Here is a 16,228-nt window from a genome sequence, read left to right on the forward strand (position 1 = left end):
CGAACCACCAACCTTGCGGGTCCCAGTTACATACCTTAACCACTATGATATAGGCCGCTTTCTTGTTAATTTGTGGCAGTTTTTATTTTTGGTTGATTTGCTTTTCCCCTTGCAGCTGAACCATCTTCATTGAATTTTGGTGATGCTCAGCTACATTAATTATTGATCCAGTGGATTCAGATGGAAAGAAATCCAGAATGAACTCTCACACTCCACACCCAGGTTGGCTGAATCCTATGCCAACCCTTACGCAATTTCACGTGACATTTTCTCATGTGAATTAAAATATTCATATTAGGGAACCTGAAATAGGTTACCTTTTTCCTCTCTTATCTGATAAGTGGGATTATTTTTATAGGTCACGTGTCCTCTTCACTCATTGGGTGTTCGTATGTGGTTTCTGAGCACGTGATGATTTTGTAAGGGAATGTGCACCGTATCTCTGTGTCAGCCGGAGCTAGGCTCTGCCCCCTCCCTTCTATCAAACTAGGATGTTCAGAATCCTGTCTGAACATCCAGGAGGTGGTCCTCGCCATGACAAATATAGCAGAGCTCTATGGAGAACAAAAGTAGTGTGGAGTGTGACAAATCCGCAGGGAAAACATCTCCCTGACTCCAACCACCAGTGCGTGTACAGCCGGAAAAATAAACGTCAAATTGGAGAATTACCATCTCCAATCTGAAATTCAATTACCCCGGGCCGCCCATCGCCTCCTGTGGCCGTGTTTTCCGTAAATGATTGCTTTTTCAGATAAAACGGAAATGTCAGCCAAATTGGAACATCCTTACAAACAGACCCATTCAATGGCTCAAAGCGCCGGTAATGAATTCAAGTTGGGTCTGAATGGCGGCTGTGTCCAAACTTCGACGTTGCGCGCCAGTCTGAGCGTGTCTGGTAATTGTGTCTGTGACAGAGGGGTATGAAACGGCTTGATATGGAGGTGAAGGCCCTGAGGACCAGACGCTGTGAAAGGAATAGGGGGGGGGTTGCAGAATTGCAGCGGTGGACTTAAAATCTATCAGCCTCCTAGAGGATCGTCTCGACTGCTAATGTTCATGCGATGGCCGGCTTGGCTGCGCATTGCGCTTCTGAAGTCGATAGCTCTCCAAGTTTTGATTCATGGATTTTATAGGGGCCCCGTGAGGTTGAGTTGGGAGCGTGCTGGCCATTCGCAGAGCCCCGCGATTCCCCGCCCCCGTAGTCCCAGAGGTCTCAGCGCAGGGAGAGCTCAGAGGGCCGCACACGCCGGCCCATTCGCATGAGGAGGAGTCTCCCGTCTTATGAGTGCGGAAGCTTCCGGAAAGAGTTCATCTCTGTTTGTTCATCTCAGAACAAGCCCTTCCCCTTCTGCATCACCACCTGCCTCCAACAGAATGGCTGTCACATTTTTCCTCTTAGATTAAAATGGCGGGTTTTTAAAGGCAGCCTTTTAACAGCCCCTGTAAGCACTGGGCCCAGATGGATGGGGCCCCGAATATGTCTTTTTTATGAACTACAGCAGAGCCACACTTCTGCTGCTTAAACAGGCAATTTGCCATGGCCAGATGTTTCAGACTCTCAGTTTTATTTTGCTTACATTGATTAGCATATATTATTCAGATTTTGCCCACTATCAAAACAGATGCTTCGTCTTAATCTGTGCTTTACAAATCGTTCTAACTAAAGTAAAAATGACAGAATGCTGTGTATATTTACATGTTATTTAGCATAACTAGGCAGCATGGTGCTCTTTGAATGAAAAGGACACTTCTCTCTAGTTCAAAAATGAGAAAGTTTGAGAAAATTGATTGCTGTAATTTATCAATGGATTTACATACATTACAACATTGGAGGCAGAAGTATCTTTCCCTCACTCTTTGAAAAATCAACATAACTTAAACACTGTATCTCCTGGACATATGTGTGCTAGCACTCTGTTTAACCCTAGTGAGTCACGTTCTCCTAGGGCTGTGCTTGTCACAACATCTTCACTCCCTACAGATTGTTCTTTCTTTGGAATGTCAGTGTGAGCAGGTTAGTAGACAATTAAACCCCATTAAGCAATGGCAATCTGTGGGGAGACAGACCAATGCATATAGAAGCCCACCGGGAAGTGAGTTGGATACCTCTGGATTGGCCTGTATTCACGTACAACCTGTGCATAGATTTTCTGGTGTAAAAACACCAACAGACTGGCTTCTTCTGTCCCTCTACTGCAAAATCACTTAAAGGCCCTGTGCAAGACGAACTGTCCATCCTTGGCTTACAGCTCTACATTGGCTATAATAAATGGTGCCAGTTGGTCCATCTCCTTGGCACTATGCAAAGATGAATTGTAAGTTATAAGCTAGTAGTAGAAGGGTGCGTGTGCATATCAGTCCGAATCACATCTCGTAGTCTTTATAAACCCTCTCTGGTACTTGTGCCGTGTTCTCACCTCCCAAAACAGCAAAAGAAACATAAAAACATAATAACCATAAGCAGAGGGGAGCTGGCAGTTGGTGTATCTGGCCAACGTGCTAGCTAAGGTGGTTAATATAATAATGGCAGTGCTGGATGTAGCCGGGAGTCCTGCAGTGTGATGCATAATGTGCTGTAGCATCACCCAGGGAGGCAGGGTTTCACTCAGCAGGCTATTGCCAGCCTCCGTGCACACTTGCAGCTCCACGGATCCGTCGGTCCATTAATTCGAGCCAATCGCAGCAGCAGCATGGCTCCCTGGTGTAGCGGCTGACTGCACATGTATCAGAGGATGTATGCGCAAGTGTACAGCACACGCTGAGAAAAGATACTACAGGGATGCCACTGACCTACATTATTATCCACAAACTGGGGAATGCTACGTGGATAACAAGAGAAAGGAAGAATTGAAGCACAATGGGAAAAAGCAAAAAGTAAAAGTACTAAAGGGTTCATAACTCTGTGTCCGTTTGGTCCGGTTTAAGTCAGATTTGTGATTGTAGCATAAACAACAACCTCATCTCGACTGGAGATCAGTGGAGCCTTTGTCACCGTTCTCCAAAGCCACAGTGTCTATTGTGTTGTGGAAACAGATTCCAGTCTCTGTAGGGCTGCCTGTTTTCCCCACATCAACCCCAGAGCTTAAGTGCTTGATGTCGCCACACACATCTAGCACTTAACATATCTAGCATGGTTGAAGCCACTTGCAGTAAAAGTAACTTAAAACAAGCTAATTGTATTCTTCTTGAGAGACAAAATATGTTCTACATTACAAGACTGAAACACCTTAGTTAAGACGTTTTTTCAGTGTATAGTATAATGATAATGATGTTTATTTGCTGGAACGGCAGCGTGTGTGTAACGTATTCTGGATTCAGCAGAGTCAGACTGAACTCAGAACCATGTTCTGTGATTACTTTTTATCCCGTTCCCAGCCTTCATCAGGAAAGCTATTTTGCACAAGAATAGGGGAGGTCTGTAGCATAGTGGTTAAGGTACATGACTGGAACCCGCAAGGTCGGTGATTCGATCCCCGGTGTAGCCGCAATAAGATCCACACAGCCGTTGGGCCCTTGAGCAAAGCCCTTGGTCCTGCACTACTCCAGGGGAGTATTGTCTGCTGCTTAATCCAAAATCAACTGTAAGTCGCTTTGGATAAAAGCGTCTGCCAAATGACATGTAATGTAAAGGATGTAGTGAATCTGCAACACCTATCAAATAGGCTGAAGTGTATTAAATCCTTGTATTAGCATGTCTGTTGACTTGAGTTGTGCCTTGTCTCTTACTCCCAGCTGCTGTTCTAGCATGCATCAGTGTGTAGCAACCGTATTGTAAATATAACAAGATCAAGGGAATGCGAGGACAGCAGACATATTTGGCATCAGAGACGGATTTCCCGCACTGGTCTCCAGGGCTGACCCGGGAGCAGTGCGGATGCTCATGTGGAAGGTCCTGGGTGGCTGCAGAGGGCTCTGGGTAATCTCCTCTAATCCACTGCTGGGGAAGATGAAGAGAAGGTGGCTGTCTAATGCGGTTCGATCAGGTTGATTTAAAACGTCCGGCGAGCTGACAGGGCAGGACGTGGGGCTGCGGGTACCTGAGCGAGTTTAAGTCAGCATCCTGCCACGGCCGTGTTGTGTTCCTGTGTTCTGTCCTGTGTTAGTTTATCATTGTTTATTATCATTATTCTTGTAATTTATTATTTTTCATATTTCATGTCTGGTGTTCTGTTTATATTCATTAGTCTTTGCACTCGTCTTCCCCTGTGATGTCTGAGTCTGAATGTTTACTAGCCCAGTCACTCTCCTGTCTGCGTGCCCCACTATTCGGATGTTTACGGTAGTTCCGGGGTTCAACCTTCCTTCCAATCTTGCATTCCTTACTTTCTGCTTTCTCTCCATTTCATGTTTGTACATAGCACTAATATACTAATCTCAACTAATTTAGAAATTGTACAGTACTAATTATACTAACACACTAATATGTTTGTCAAACTAACAAACTAACATTCACTAGTTTTGGGTATTTGTAATTTAAATCACTCAACTAACTTACTAACGCATCTCCAGTTTCAATTCTGTTCTGTAACTCCGCCTCCCTATTCTATCACTGATTACTTACTTAGTTTCAGCGAAGTATTCGCACCTGTCTCTCCGTATCTCTGCATCTCCTGATTCTCTGCAAATTGTCTACTCCCTAGTCCGGAGCCGTTTGTATTACATGTGTGTCTTTGTGAATCCAGTCCGCGTTTTCGTTCCCCCCTCGTTATTGTCCTATTACCCTTTCATGTGTCTCACCTGATGTTTATTTGTTAGACCGCCCTCACTCCCATGCCCCGCCTAGTTTGTCTCATTCCCCTGTGTATTTATACCTGTCCTTTTCAGTTGCACGCTGCTAGTTCGTCTTGTCCTGTTTTTGTTCCTGTCATGGTGGGAGGTAATTCTCACGGGTGCCACTAGTTGGCCGAGGATAATTGTTTCCACCTGTTCCTCGTTTTCGCCAGGGGAATTACCTCCCGGGAGAGTATTAAAGACCAGCATGGACTAGTTTCTGTGCTTTTGTGTTCAACCGTTCGCCCTTGGCACAAAGCCGGTAAAGCGCCCGGTAGACTCTAAACCTATACGAGTCAGGTACGGTGCTGGTGGATAATTCTCTCATTGCTAAAAAGGAGAAATATCTAAAAGGTAAGGAAGGCGTACAGCTGGAAGTGTTGTGGGTGCTGGCGCCTTCCTCAAGGGTTTTGTTTTTCTTTTGGACTCGTGTGAGTCGATGGTAGAGGGACGTTGTCCCCGGTGTTGTATTTTGTTTTGCATTTTTGTCCCGAGCTGCGCCTCGAGGTTTTTATTTTCGTGCCTAGCTTTTCTCGCTAGGTTGTATTTTCTTTTGGTTTTCACTCAGTGCCCAGCTATTTGGCACGGTACCAAAGTATTGGTTCGCCCTAGTTATTTAAGGGTTGTTTTACGTTCTCTAGCCGTTTTTGAGCTACTTCTCTGTTTAGGATTTCTAAGTTTGGTTTGTTTAATTTCCTTTCCTCCCATTGTTCCGGGAGAAGTCCTGTTCCTAGCTGGGTATCCCTATTTCGGTTCTCCCTGGGATTTAGTGACTGACACGTTCGCGTGTCGGTTAAAAAAAGGTTCTACCTTTGGTCGCCCCTGGCTCTCCGCTTAGCTTCCAACGCTACAGAACACAAAAGCCACCATGGAGAGACCAGCGACCAGTACTGGAAGGGAGATGGGAGACTCCCCATTAGAAGCGGTGGTAGCCGCTCAGCAGGCTATGCTAGCTAGGCAGGGGCAGGCGTTGCAGGAATTGCACACCCAGCAGACAGCTACCACCGAGCAGCAGACCATGGTTTTTCAGAGGCAGGACGAGATCCTGTCTAGGCTGGGCAGGCAGCAAGATGTGTTGATGGAGCTTGCCGATAGTTTACGATTACTGGCAAGCGAGTTCCATTCCCCACAGGCTCAGGCACCACATCCCTACAACCCTCAGCCACTCACTTCCTCCCCATCTACGGGATCCGCATCCCAGCCCAGTTCACCACTAATACGGGAACCTAAGTTACAGTTGCCGTTGCGGTACGGGGGAGAGGCGGGTAGATGTAGGGGGTTTCTTTCCCAGTGCTTAATTTTTTTTAAAGCCCAACCCTCACGATTCTCAACCGAGGATTCCCAAGTAGCGTTTGTTTTATCCCTGTTGACCGGGACCGCTCTGGCCTGGGCAGATCCGCTGATTCGGGCACAATCCCCCCTAATGAGCAGCTCCCAGCTCCTAATGCAGGAGATGACAAGAGTATTCGACCACAATGTCACGGGTAAAGAGGCGGCGGCCCGATTAACGTGGATGAGGCAGGGAACTCAGAGTGTGGCAGAGTTTTCAGTGGCGTTCCAGGCTCTGGCAGGGGAGACGGGGTGGGCGGACGAACCGCTAATGACACTCTTTACATGTGCACTGTCAGACTCGGTCAGGGACGCGCTGGCCACAGTGGAGCCACCGGGGAATTTAGGCTCACTAATATCGACAGCGATTCGCATTGATAACCGGGTTCGGGAACGTGAGTGAGAGAGAGCCGGCAGAATGGGCAGTTTCAATTGGCCGGTTCCGCCCTCCCTGAGCCAGTTTACAGAGGCGTGTGAGTCGATGGTAGAGGGACACTCTGGCCATTATGAGTATCGCGTCATGCCATTCGGTCTTACCAACGCCCCCGCAGTGTTTCAGGCGTTAGTAAATGATGTGCTCAGAGAAATGCTGGAGAGGTTTGTATTCGTCTATCTGGATGATATCCTGATCTTCTCCGCCACTATTTCTGAGCATATTCGCCACGTGAGACTAGTGTTGTCGCGTCTTTTGGAGGCTCGCCTTTTTGTGAAGGCTGAAAAGTGCGTGTTTCACGCTAATTCGGTATCTTTCCTGGGGTTCATTGTATCTGCGGGGAAAACAGAGATGGACCAGAATAAAATCTCTGCGGTAAAGAATTGGCCTACCCCGGAATCGGTTAAGCAAGTGCAGAGGTTCCTAGGCTTCGCCAATTTTTACCGTCGTTTTATCCGTAATTTTAGCACCGTAGTCGCACCCATTACCGCGCTCACAAAGAAGGGCCCGACGCGTTTTGTATGGACAGCTCGTGCGGAGGCTGCGTTCAGTGAGTTAAAGAATAGGTTCTGTTCGGAACCTATTTTAATAACTCCGAATCCCTCCCTACCATTCATTGTAGAGGTTGACGCCTCTGAGCTGGGGGTAGGGGCTATTTTGTCTCAACGGTCCCCCCAAGACCAAAAGGTGCACCCTTGTGCGTTTTTCTCGCGGTCGCTGTCCCAACCCGAGAGAAACTACGATGTGGGAGACAGGGAGCTGCTAGCGGTCAAACTAGCTTTGGAGGAGTGGCGGCATTGGCTGGAGGGGGCGGAGCATCCGTTCATAGTGTGGACGGACCATAAAAACTTGGAGTATATTCAATCGGCTAAGACTCGCAACTCGCGCCAGGCCCGCTGGGCGCTGTTTTTTGCGCGTTTTTCTTTTACTATGACGTACCGCCCCGAATCCAAGAACACCAAGCCAGATGCCCTCTCACGGGTTTTTGACAAGGCGGATAGGGAGCACGAGCCTGAACCCATTCTGTCCGGGGCTCAAATTGTGGCGCCTGTGGTTTGGAAGGTGGAGTCGGCAGTGCGGAGAGCACTGCGCCAAGATCCGGGTCCAGGGGGGGGTCCACCTAGTAGCCTTTTTGTGCCTGCGGGGGTCCGTTCCCAAGTACTACAATGGGGACATGCCTCACGGCTGGCGGGGCATCCCGGGGTCCACCGCACCAAAGATTTGGTGTCTCGACGGTTCTGGTGGCCCGGGATGGAAAAGGATGTCCGGGAATTCGTAGCCGCGTGTCCAGTTTGCGCACGCAGCAAGGGCTCCCATCGACCACCATCAGGGTGGCTACGTCCGTTACCCATCCCGAAGCGCCCATGGAGTCACATCGCGCTAGACTTTATCACGGGGTTGCCACCATCGGACGGTAAAACGGTCATTCTAGTGGTGGTGGACCGTTTTTCCAAGGCGGCTCATTTTGTGGCACTGCCAAGATTACCATCGGCAGGGGAGACCGCTAGGTTGGTGGTAGATCATGTGTTTAGACTTCACGGTCTCCCACAGGACGTGGTTTCTGATCGCGGACCCCAGTTCGCTTCCCGGTTCTGGCGTGCGTTCTGTTCTCTGTTGGGGGCCTCGGTGAGCCTTTCGTCTGGCTTCCACCCAGAGACCAACGGACAGACAGAACGCACTAACCAAACTCTCGAGAACACGCTCCGGTGTCTGGCTATGGACAACCCCACGTCATGGAGCCGCCAGCTCACGTGGGCGGAGTACGCCCACAATACGTTACTAAATGTGTCCACAGGTCTCTCACCGTTTGAGGTACAATTTGGCTATCCCCCGCCTCTGTTCCCGGAGCTAGAGAGAGGGGGCGCAGTGCCCTCTGCTGAGGCCTTTGTTCGGCGGTGCCGGGCCACATGGAGGAAAGTGCGAGTGGCCCTTTTAAGAGCTACGGCCAACCAGAAAAGGCTGGCCGACAGGCGTCGTCGAGCAGCGCCCTGCTATAGGGTGGGGCAGCGGGTATGGCTGTCCACACGTGATCTGCCATTGAGGGTCGAGTCGCGTAAGCTTGCCCCTCGATACGTGGGGCCTTTTAAAATTATTAGGAAGATCAACCCCGTCACGGTGCGCCTCCAGTTGCCTCGCTCTATGAGGATCCACCCTACCTTCCATGTTTCCCGTCTCAAGCCCGTGTCGACGAGCGTACTGGCACCTGCGGAAGTTCCTCCACCACCCCCTCGATTAATTGACGGGGGCCCGGCCTACACCGTCCGTCGCATCCTGGCGGAACGTCGCGTAGGCAGAGGGAGACAATACCTTATAGATTGGGAAGGTTTCGGGCCGGAGGAACGCTGTTGGGTTCCCTCTAGGGATATTTTAGACCCCGAACTGATACGTGAGTTTCACAGGCGGGGGGCTAAAGGAGCGTCTGGGGTCGCTTCCTGTCTCATTATTTGACCAAACATGCTCATTACAGGCTTGTGCTAGCTGCAGCTTTCTTGTTATAACTTATCTGATGCTAGGCAACTTCAGGCAGTTTGGAGTCACTGTCCAACCCCCCCCCCTCTCTCTCTCAGCTTATCCTTCTCTTACTGGAGGTCTGCTCTTTTGATTGGTTTATTGTAATGGATTGGTTTTATTGTGCGCTTTTATTTGGTTCTCTTTTTTGGTGTTTTGTCCCTATTTTAAATCTATTTTAGGAACATTGTGATTGTTTGAATTGTGTATTTATTTGCATAAATACCCTTCGCTGTGTTTTTAAATAAAGGGCACATAAAAATCTCTCTATCTCTCTCTGTCTCTCTCTCTCTCTAATGTTTGGGCGACTAAGGGTTGGGGTTTCCTTTGTTTCTCTTTTTTCATTTTGGGGTTGTAAATATGGGGCTGGGGTAGATTTGAAGGTAATTGTGGAGTTTTTGTGTTTCAACTTGTGTCTCTTTCTCTCTCTATTTCTCTCTCCATCCCTCTCTCCCTCCCTCTCTCTCCCTCTCTCTCTCACCATCCCTCCTCTCTCCTTCCCTCTCTCTCTCTCTCCCTCTCTCTCACCATCCCTCCTCTCTCCCTCCCTCCCTCTCTCTCTCTCCCTCTCTCTCTATCTTTCTCTCTCTCTCCCTCAGCCCACGAGGAGCAGATCGTCTCCAGCGAAGCAGCGACCAATGAGAAGGAGCCGCGAGCGCAGCCCCCAGGCCGGGCCACGCCCGTCCCCCCTCAGCAGCTCGTCCCCCAGGGGAAGGGCGGGGGCTCCCGCCTGGCTCCGCCCGTCCTGGCCACGCTCCTCCTCCTGTCCACCCTGGGGCTGCAGTGGACCCTGCTCTGAGCCCCTCCCCCCCGGACCCCAGGCCCCTCCCCTCCGCCCCCACATGCCGCGTGGGCCCCGCCTCCGGGGCGTGGGATTGGACAGGAGGGAGGCGAGGAAGAGGAGGGCGGGGGGTGGTGTGGGGGAGCTGATGCTTACGGGACAGACTGTGGGTCCTTTCCGCAGCGTGCTGGAGCCCCGGGAGCCGATTGGCTCTTAGCCTGCTACTTCTCTTTGGGCTGTTCTGCGCTGGCTTGGGAACTCTCGGGCTGATTTAAGGCCTTGTGTTTGCTCTTCAGCTGCTCTACTGTAACTCTTCACTGTAATGGACTGTGTCTGTCCCCCTCAGCACACACACACACACACTGACCTATACACACATTCACACACACTTACAGATATACACATACACACACATACACCCACACACATACACACACACACACAAATGCACTGACCCACACACACATACACACACTTGCAGATATACACATACATACACACAAATACACTGACATACACACACATACACACACTTACAGAGATACACACCTACACACACACTTGAACGTAATACACACATACCCACATGCACACATACACGCATACACACGAATACACTGATATGCACACACATATGCACACATATAAACATACCCATGCACGCACGCACAAATACGCACACACACACAAATACACATACATACAGTACTGTACATACGCATACATACACATACACACACACGCACAAATACACACACTCATACACTCACCCACACTCTGACGGGTGTATTCAAGATCAACCTTCACCCCATTCTGCACAGGCCCAAAGCTTTGACCTTTGCACTGGCTGCCTGCATGGCAGTGATTCAGTTCCATTTTAATCCAGGAAATTTTATAGATTTGTGAAATGTTTGTTTTTCAAACTTGTGGAATCCCTAATATATTTGTAAAAGAGTCACAGAAGCAGAAATGAGGCCATCTAAATGTCACTTCCACCCACAGCTTTTGATAAAACACTTGCATGTTTTTGGCCTAATTCCATACCGAAGGCAGAAGATTGAAATGTGAATATGTTTATGCACATTATGTGTGTAAGAAAAAAAAATCAAAACGATAGCTTGGATTCTGACAGTTCAGTACAAGAGATTACAGACTGACACCAGTGAGTCTTCTTTAACCTGAACTCAAACATAGACACAGGTATGTAGACAGGTACATACAGTACTTAATGTAAACCTGCATATCGTACACACATACTTCACATCAAACACACATACAAACACATTCATACACTCAAGTACAGCGGTACACATACACACAGGATTCAGATTCTCCCTAGAGTTGGTCCTGCTTCAACCCTCACTTCACTCTCCCTTAAAAAGGTGTCAATAGTGTGAGCCCAGCACAGTGCAACAGAGGAAGGAAAGGGAAATCCGTTCACCATGGTTGTCTGCATATTCACTGTTTAGCCCAGTTTGAATATGTGGCGTACAACAATTTGAGTAAACGACGACAACCTACAGATGGCTCTGCTGGTTCTGTAGTGTCCGTATATGGGTCGGTTGTATGCTTGAGGTAGGGTTGACCTGTGCAGAGCCCACTGTTCTCGAGAGAAGTCAACAGCCGCCCAATACTGTGGCCTCTAATTGCAGTTCTCTCCACAACAACTTCTGTAAGCTGTAAGTACCGCAGCATAAAAGATTGATACGTATCTGGTTAAAAACCAAAGTAAAAAATGTCTCCACTGGTCAGCTGTAAATGTTTCCACTTTGGTAACTGGCAGCGGAGAAATTGAGATGTAGGATTGCTATTGGTGCGCTGTCATGGTGGGTTGCCACAGTAACGTGAACGGTCTGCATTTATGGATTCTACATTGCCTGCATGCTCTCCAGCCTTCACACTGAACTGATATGTGAAGTATCTTCGTAATAGTTCTTGACACCCGAAATAACAAAGCAGTATATGTTAAAACATAGCATCCAACAGAGAGGAAAGATATTCTTGATGTATGCCAAAAAACATGTCAATATTAATGTTATAATATTGCAAAAACACACTTATTGCCACTTGTGGATGTAATACTTTCATTTTTGTTGAGACATATTGTTTTTTTTTTTTTTACAAGGGAATCATGTCAAACCCTGTCTGTACATTTTTGTTATGGAAATGTTTTTTTTTTTTTTGGCTTCTTTTGTTATTTTATTCCTCTTCGCTAAAATTCACAGATACATGCACGCATAGCTATTGCCATTGTCTTTTCTTCCTCTGTCCCCAGACTAGGAGCTGTTCCACTAAGCGGGATTACTGTGTTAGCCGGATAACTGCACAGATCAAAACCCAGACCTCCAAATTTGGAATGTGGACTAAAAAAGAGCTGTTCTGGGTTTTACTGCAGTTATCCAGCAAATTCAGTAATCATGCTCAGCGGAACAGGTCCCTTTGCAATGCTGACTGTTAACATTATGTTCACATCCACATGAAATGATAATACCAGTGATCTTCTTACCTATCAAGATCATGAAATAGGCCCTGTGATCAAGATAGTGCACCTTTATGTTAGCAAACTCTTGCATTGTATTTGTTCTTTGTTTTGGTACTATGGTACCATTATTGGACATTAATTGGATTGTGCATAACATATTGTCACGATGTGGTTGCAATGTTATAGTAATGTTGCCTCATGCTACAGCATTAGAGCAACGTCGGGGAAGCGTTTTATTTCATCTTACTATGCATAAGGGTCAACCTCACCAAATATTGCAGAACTTTTAAAACGTACAACTTTACGTAAATCCATTTTACTTTATCAAATGTTTACTTTCTTCGGAAATGACATGTTTTGTCTGGGGGAAAAAAAACTCAGTTAACAATTAAGTTTGCCAACTGTAATTCTGTTCAGTCTTGTGATGTGTTTTATATGCAGTATATATAAAACACATCTGTATATGTATAATGGAACTATGTTCATATTTGTGAATGTGTATGTATGAGAGTGTATTTGAATTGGACTGAATGTATTTCTTCAGCATTAGGGCTTTTGCAGTGCTTGTGACTTAGTTATGTGAGAGAATGTAGACACAAGCATATATATGTTTGTACTGACAGGGTTCTGACTTGGGTAAGGTACCGTATAAGCAGAACATACAATGCTTAAGGTACTATAGCAATATACTGTATGCATTTTGTTTGTTTTGGCTGAGTGTGACCAGTAGATTACACCATAACATCTATTTCCTGACCGACCCTGTCTGTTTTTCCTGGCATCCTTAACTCGCATCAAATGCACAAAGAAAACTCGTATAGCATGTGTATAAATGTATATATTTTGCATCACTTGTTTTCTTCTTTGCTTTCTTTTTTTAATGCAAAGTTTAAAGTGTGGGTAAGCGTAGCCCAGTAAGGATTTTTAAGGGTGCCCTTGTTTTTTTTTTAGAGAAAATCTATTTTCCATCCAGTAAAAACGATTGATTTTTCTCCCTTAATCAAGCATCCCCCTTTATAAGAAATGACTTGTTTTATTGGAGGCTTTTCCTCATCTGTAGTACAACAATGATCATTTTATTAAAGTTTAAAAATTACAGTCATCACACTGCACAAAATATATATGTTTGTCCATATTGAACTGTGCATAGGGTCATAATTTATCACGAACATTGGTATACATTAAGTATGAATCTCACCACATGAGTCACAAAACGTTATGTATGTGATAACTCTTCTTGGTCACCTTTTGTGCAATTGCAGGTCCCATCTATTTCCTTTGTGCTGTACATGGTAACTCTGCAACGGATTCTATTTTGCCTTTTTCTGTGCGACATTGTGATCACCGGCTTTTAGCTTCAAGGAGAACGGCATGATTGACAGGTCCGGAGCGGCTGTCTCTGATATCCGTGTATCAGATGAGTGAGTGTTCTGTGTGCTAGACATGTACATGGGCCAGTGCTGTCCAACCTGAGAACCCGAAACTAGCTTCATCTGGCCTGCTGAAATTGCTAAGACGTTTTTCATGTCCACAGAACATCGAGGAGCCCTCAGATCTTGCATGGCTTCATTGATTTGCTGATGATAGAAGTTTCCTTCTCGGGGACTAGCATAGCTTACATGTCGCATACCATTACATACTACTTCCATGCTTTTGTAGGTCTGGATAATTAGTGCTTAAGTATCTTGCTCAAGAGAACAATGGCAATGCTGCAGCAGTAGCCTATGGGCTTCTCACCCACCACATAAGCAAGAGGCTGGGGGCAGCTCCAGGGTTTAGAGACAGGAACCAAAGGTAGCTTCTGGAAATGCAGCCTGGTTTGAGAGTGAAATGCCTGCGACCGTTGTTAGGGAAAGTTGCGAACCTAAATCACCCATCCATCGTTGGACTAGGAGAACATCTTCCAGCTGGATCAACATTCCCACGGTTTTGTGCCATGGGTGTACACACTGTGCCAGCCGTCGTGGCTTATTTGACGGGAACAGGGCTCTGGGGAACACCTCAACGTCCACCGCGAAAGCAGGGCAGGAGTCTCTAAGAAGCCACAATGTGTCGTTTGACTCAAGCAGAAGATTGTAATGTCACTGTCCTCAAGTGGAATGGATGAGACATTTATTACTAGATTTCAGTTGATATTTCAATAAGCATATAAGGGTCTGCTTGGCCGTGTAATGTACTGGAGTCTCTGTTACATTACATTACATTAATGGCATTTGGCAGACGCTCTTATCCAGAGCGACGTACAACAAAGTGCATACCCATAACCAGGGATAAGTGCGCTGAAAGACCCTAGAGGGAAGTACAATTTCAACTGCTACGTGTACAACAACGATAAGGACCTATTTGATTTTTTATTTTTTTTTATTTTTTTTATTTCTTTTATTTTTTTAAACAAACAAACAAACAAATGCAAAAGTATGACCAAACCCCTTAACTAGCCAAACACTGCTTACCTAGCCAATCTAAAAATACTGATACACAAAAAAGTACATCACAGAATGTCTATACATCTATGTCTTTTGATTTTCTCCATTAACCTGAAAGCTGCCAGCTACAGTGAGCCCTGGTCATGGAGGAAAACCTCTTAATCGAACGACACATGCTGCTTCTCAGTCTGACAATCCACTGAAGTAATGCAGTAAGCAATTCCCCTCCAATTATTCTGACATCAAACTGTCTCTGTGTTTGTTTTGTGTTCAGCAGTCAAGCTCTACTGATGATGATTACAAAGGTTTGCTTGGCAGGCTCTTATCCACAGTGTGTGGTATTAATTTCTTCTACTGTGCATTCATAAAGTTGGATATGCAACTTTCAAACAGTTTTGCTCTTATGTGTACGTAACAGCATACTGCTTCAAAATTATGTGGTCAAGCAAGACTGTCATCATATGAAAAACTGGGCAAATGAGCAATTGAATCATTGACTCAGATTCAGATTTCATTTTCGCCTAACATTAGAAGGAAACTTACAATGAAACACAGTAAATTGTACTTCAAAGTGGTGTACCACAGAACTTTATCTGGTGAATTAATCATGCTGCAAATGGCAAATCTCTATCTCTCTATCCTCTATTCCCATCTACCCCCCCCCCCCTTCCTAGTACAAATCAATCAATCAATCATTTCTGCAGGAAAACCCCACCCCCAAACTGCTGACAGTCCAGACTGTACATCACTGTGCCAGTTCAGCTTAGACTGGAACGGGAGCTAATTGAGGGCCAGTCGGTGCCATTCCCAAAATGCTGAGGCAAGGGGGATTTTAAATAGCTCTGAGAGCAGACAGCTGTTATGACACTGGCTCATGTCCAGTCTGGGTAGGAGCACCTTGTTTCTTAACAAATACTCTCTTTGAGTACAGGAGCCATGCTCTATGGTGAGCTCATGCGCTTTGCTTCACAACAGGGCTCATCCTCTGCTCCACAATGGGGTTCATGCTCTCTACTCCACCCTGGGGCTCATATGCTCTGCTCTATGATTGGGCTCATACTCTTTCCTCCACACTGGGGCTCATGCTCTCTGCTCCACCCTGGGGCTCCTATGCTCTGCTCTATGATTGGGCTCATACTCTTTCCTCCACACTGGGGCTCATGCTCTCTGCTCCACCCTGGGGCTCATATGCTCTGCTCTATGATTGGGCTCATACTCTTTCCTCCACACTGGGGCTCATGCTCTCTGCTCCACCCTGGGGCTCATATGCTCTGCTCTATGATAGGGCTCATACTCTTTCCTCCACACTGGGGCTCATGCTCCCTGCTCGACCCTGGGGCTCATATGCTCTGCTCCATGATAGAGCTCATACGCTTCTCCTCAATTCCATGCTCTCTATTCCAAACTGGGACTCTCTTTTGTATCCTGGGGCAGATAAACACTGCTACAAGAGAGGGTTCATGCTCTGCTCTACACAGGTGCGCAGGATCTCAGCTCTG

The 16,228-nt window shown here is 46.6% G+C and overlaps 1 protein-coding gene across 1 annotated transcript in view; it reads left to right on the forward strand.

Annotated features, from left to right (window-relative positions):
- Positions 1-13,443, forward strand: part of LOC133129113 (glypican-5-like) — a 122,896-nt gene extending 109,453 nt beyond the window's left edge. The window contains exon 9 of the mRNA XM_061242955.1: positions 9,640-13,443. Within this exon, the coding sequence (XP_061098939.1) occupies positions 9,640-9,839 (200 nt within the window). The 3' untranslated portion in view covers positions 9,840-13,443. The remainder of the gene's footprint in view (positions 1-9,639) is intronic.
- The last annotated feature ends 2,785 nt before the right edge of the window (positions 13,444-16,228 follow it).

Source organism: Conger conger, chromosome 5 (assembly GCF_963514075.1).
Source record: "Conger conger chromosome 5, fConCon1.1, whole genome shotgun sequence".
Taxonomy (NCBI): Eukaryota; Metazoa; Chordata; class Actinopteri; order Anguilliformes; family Congridae; genus Conger; species Conger conger.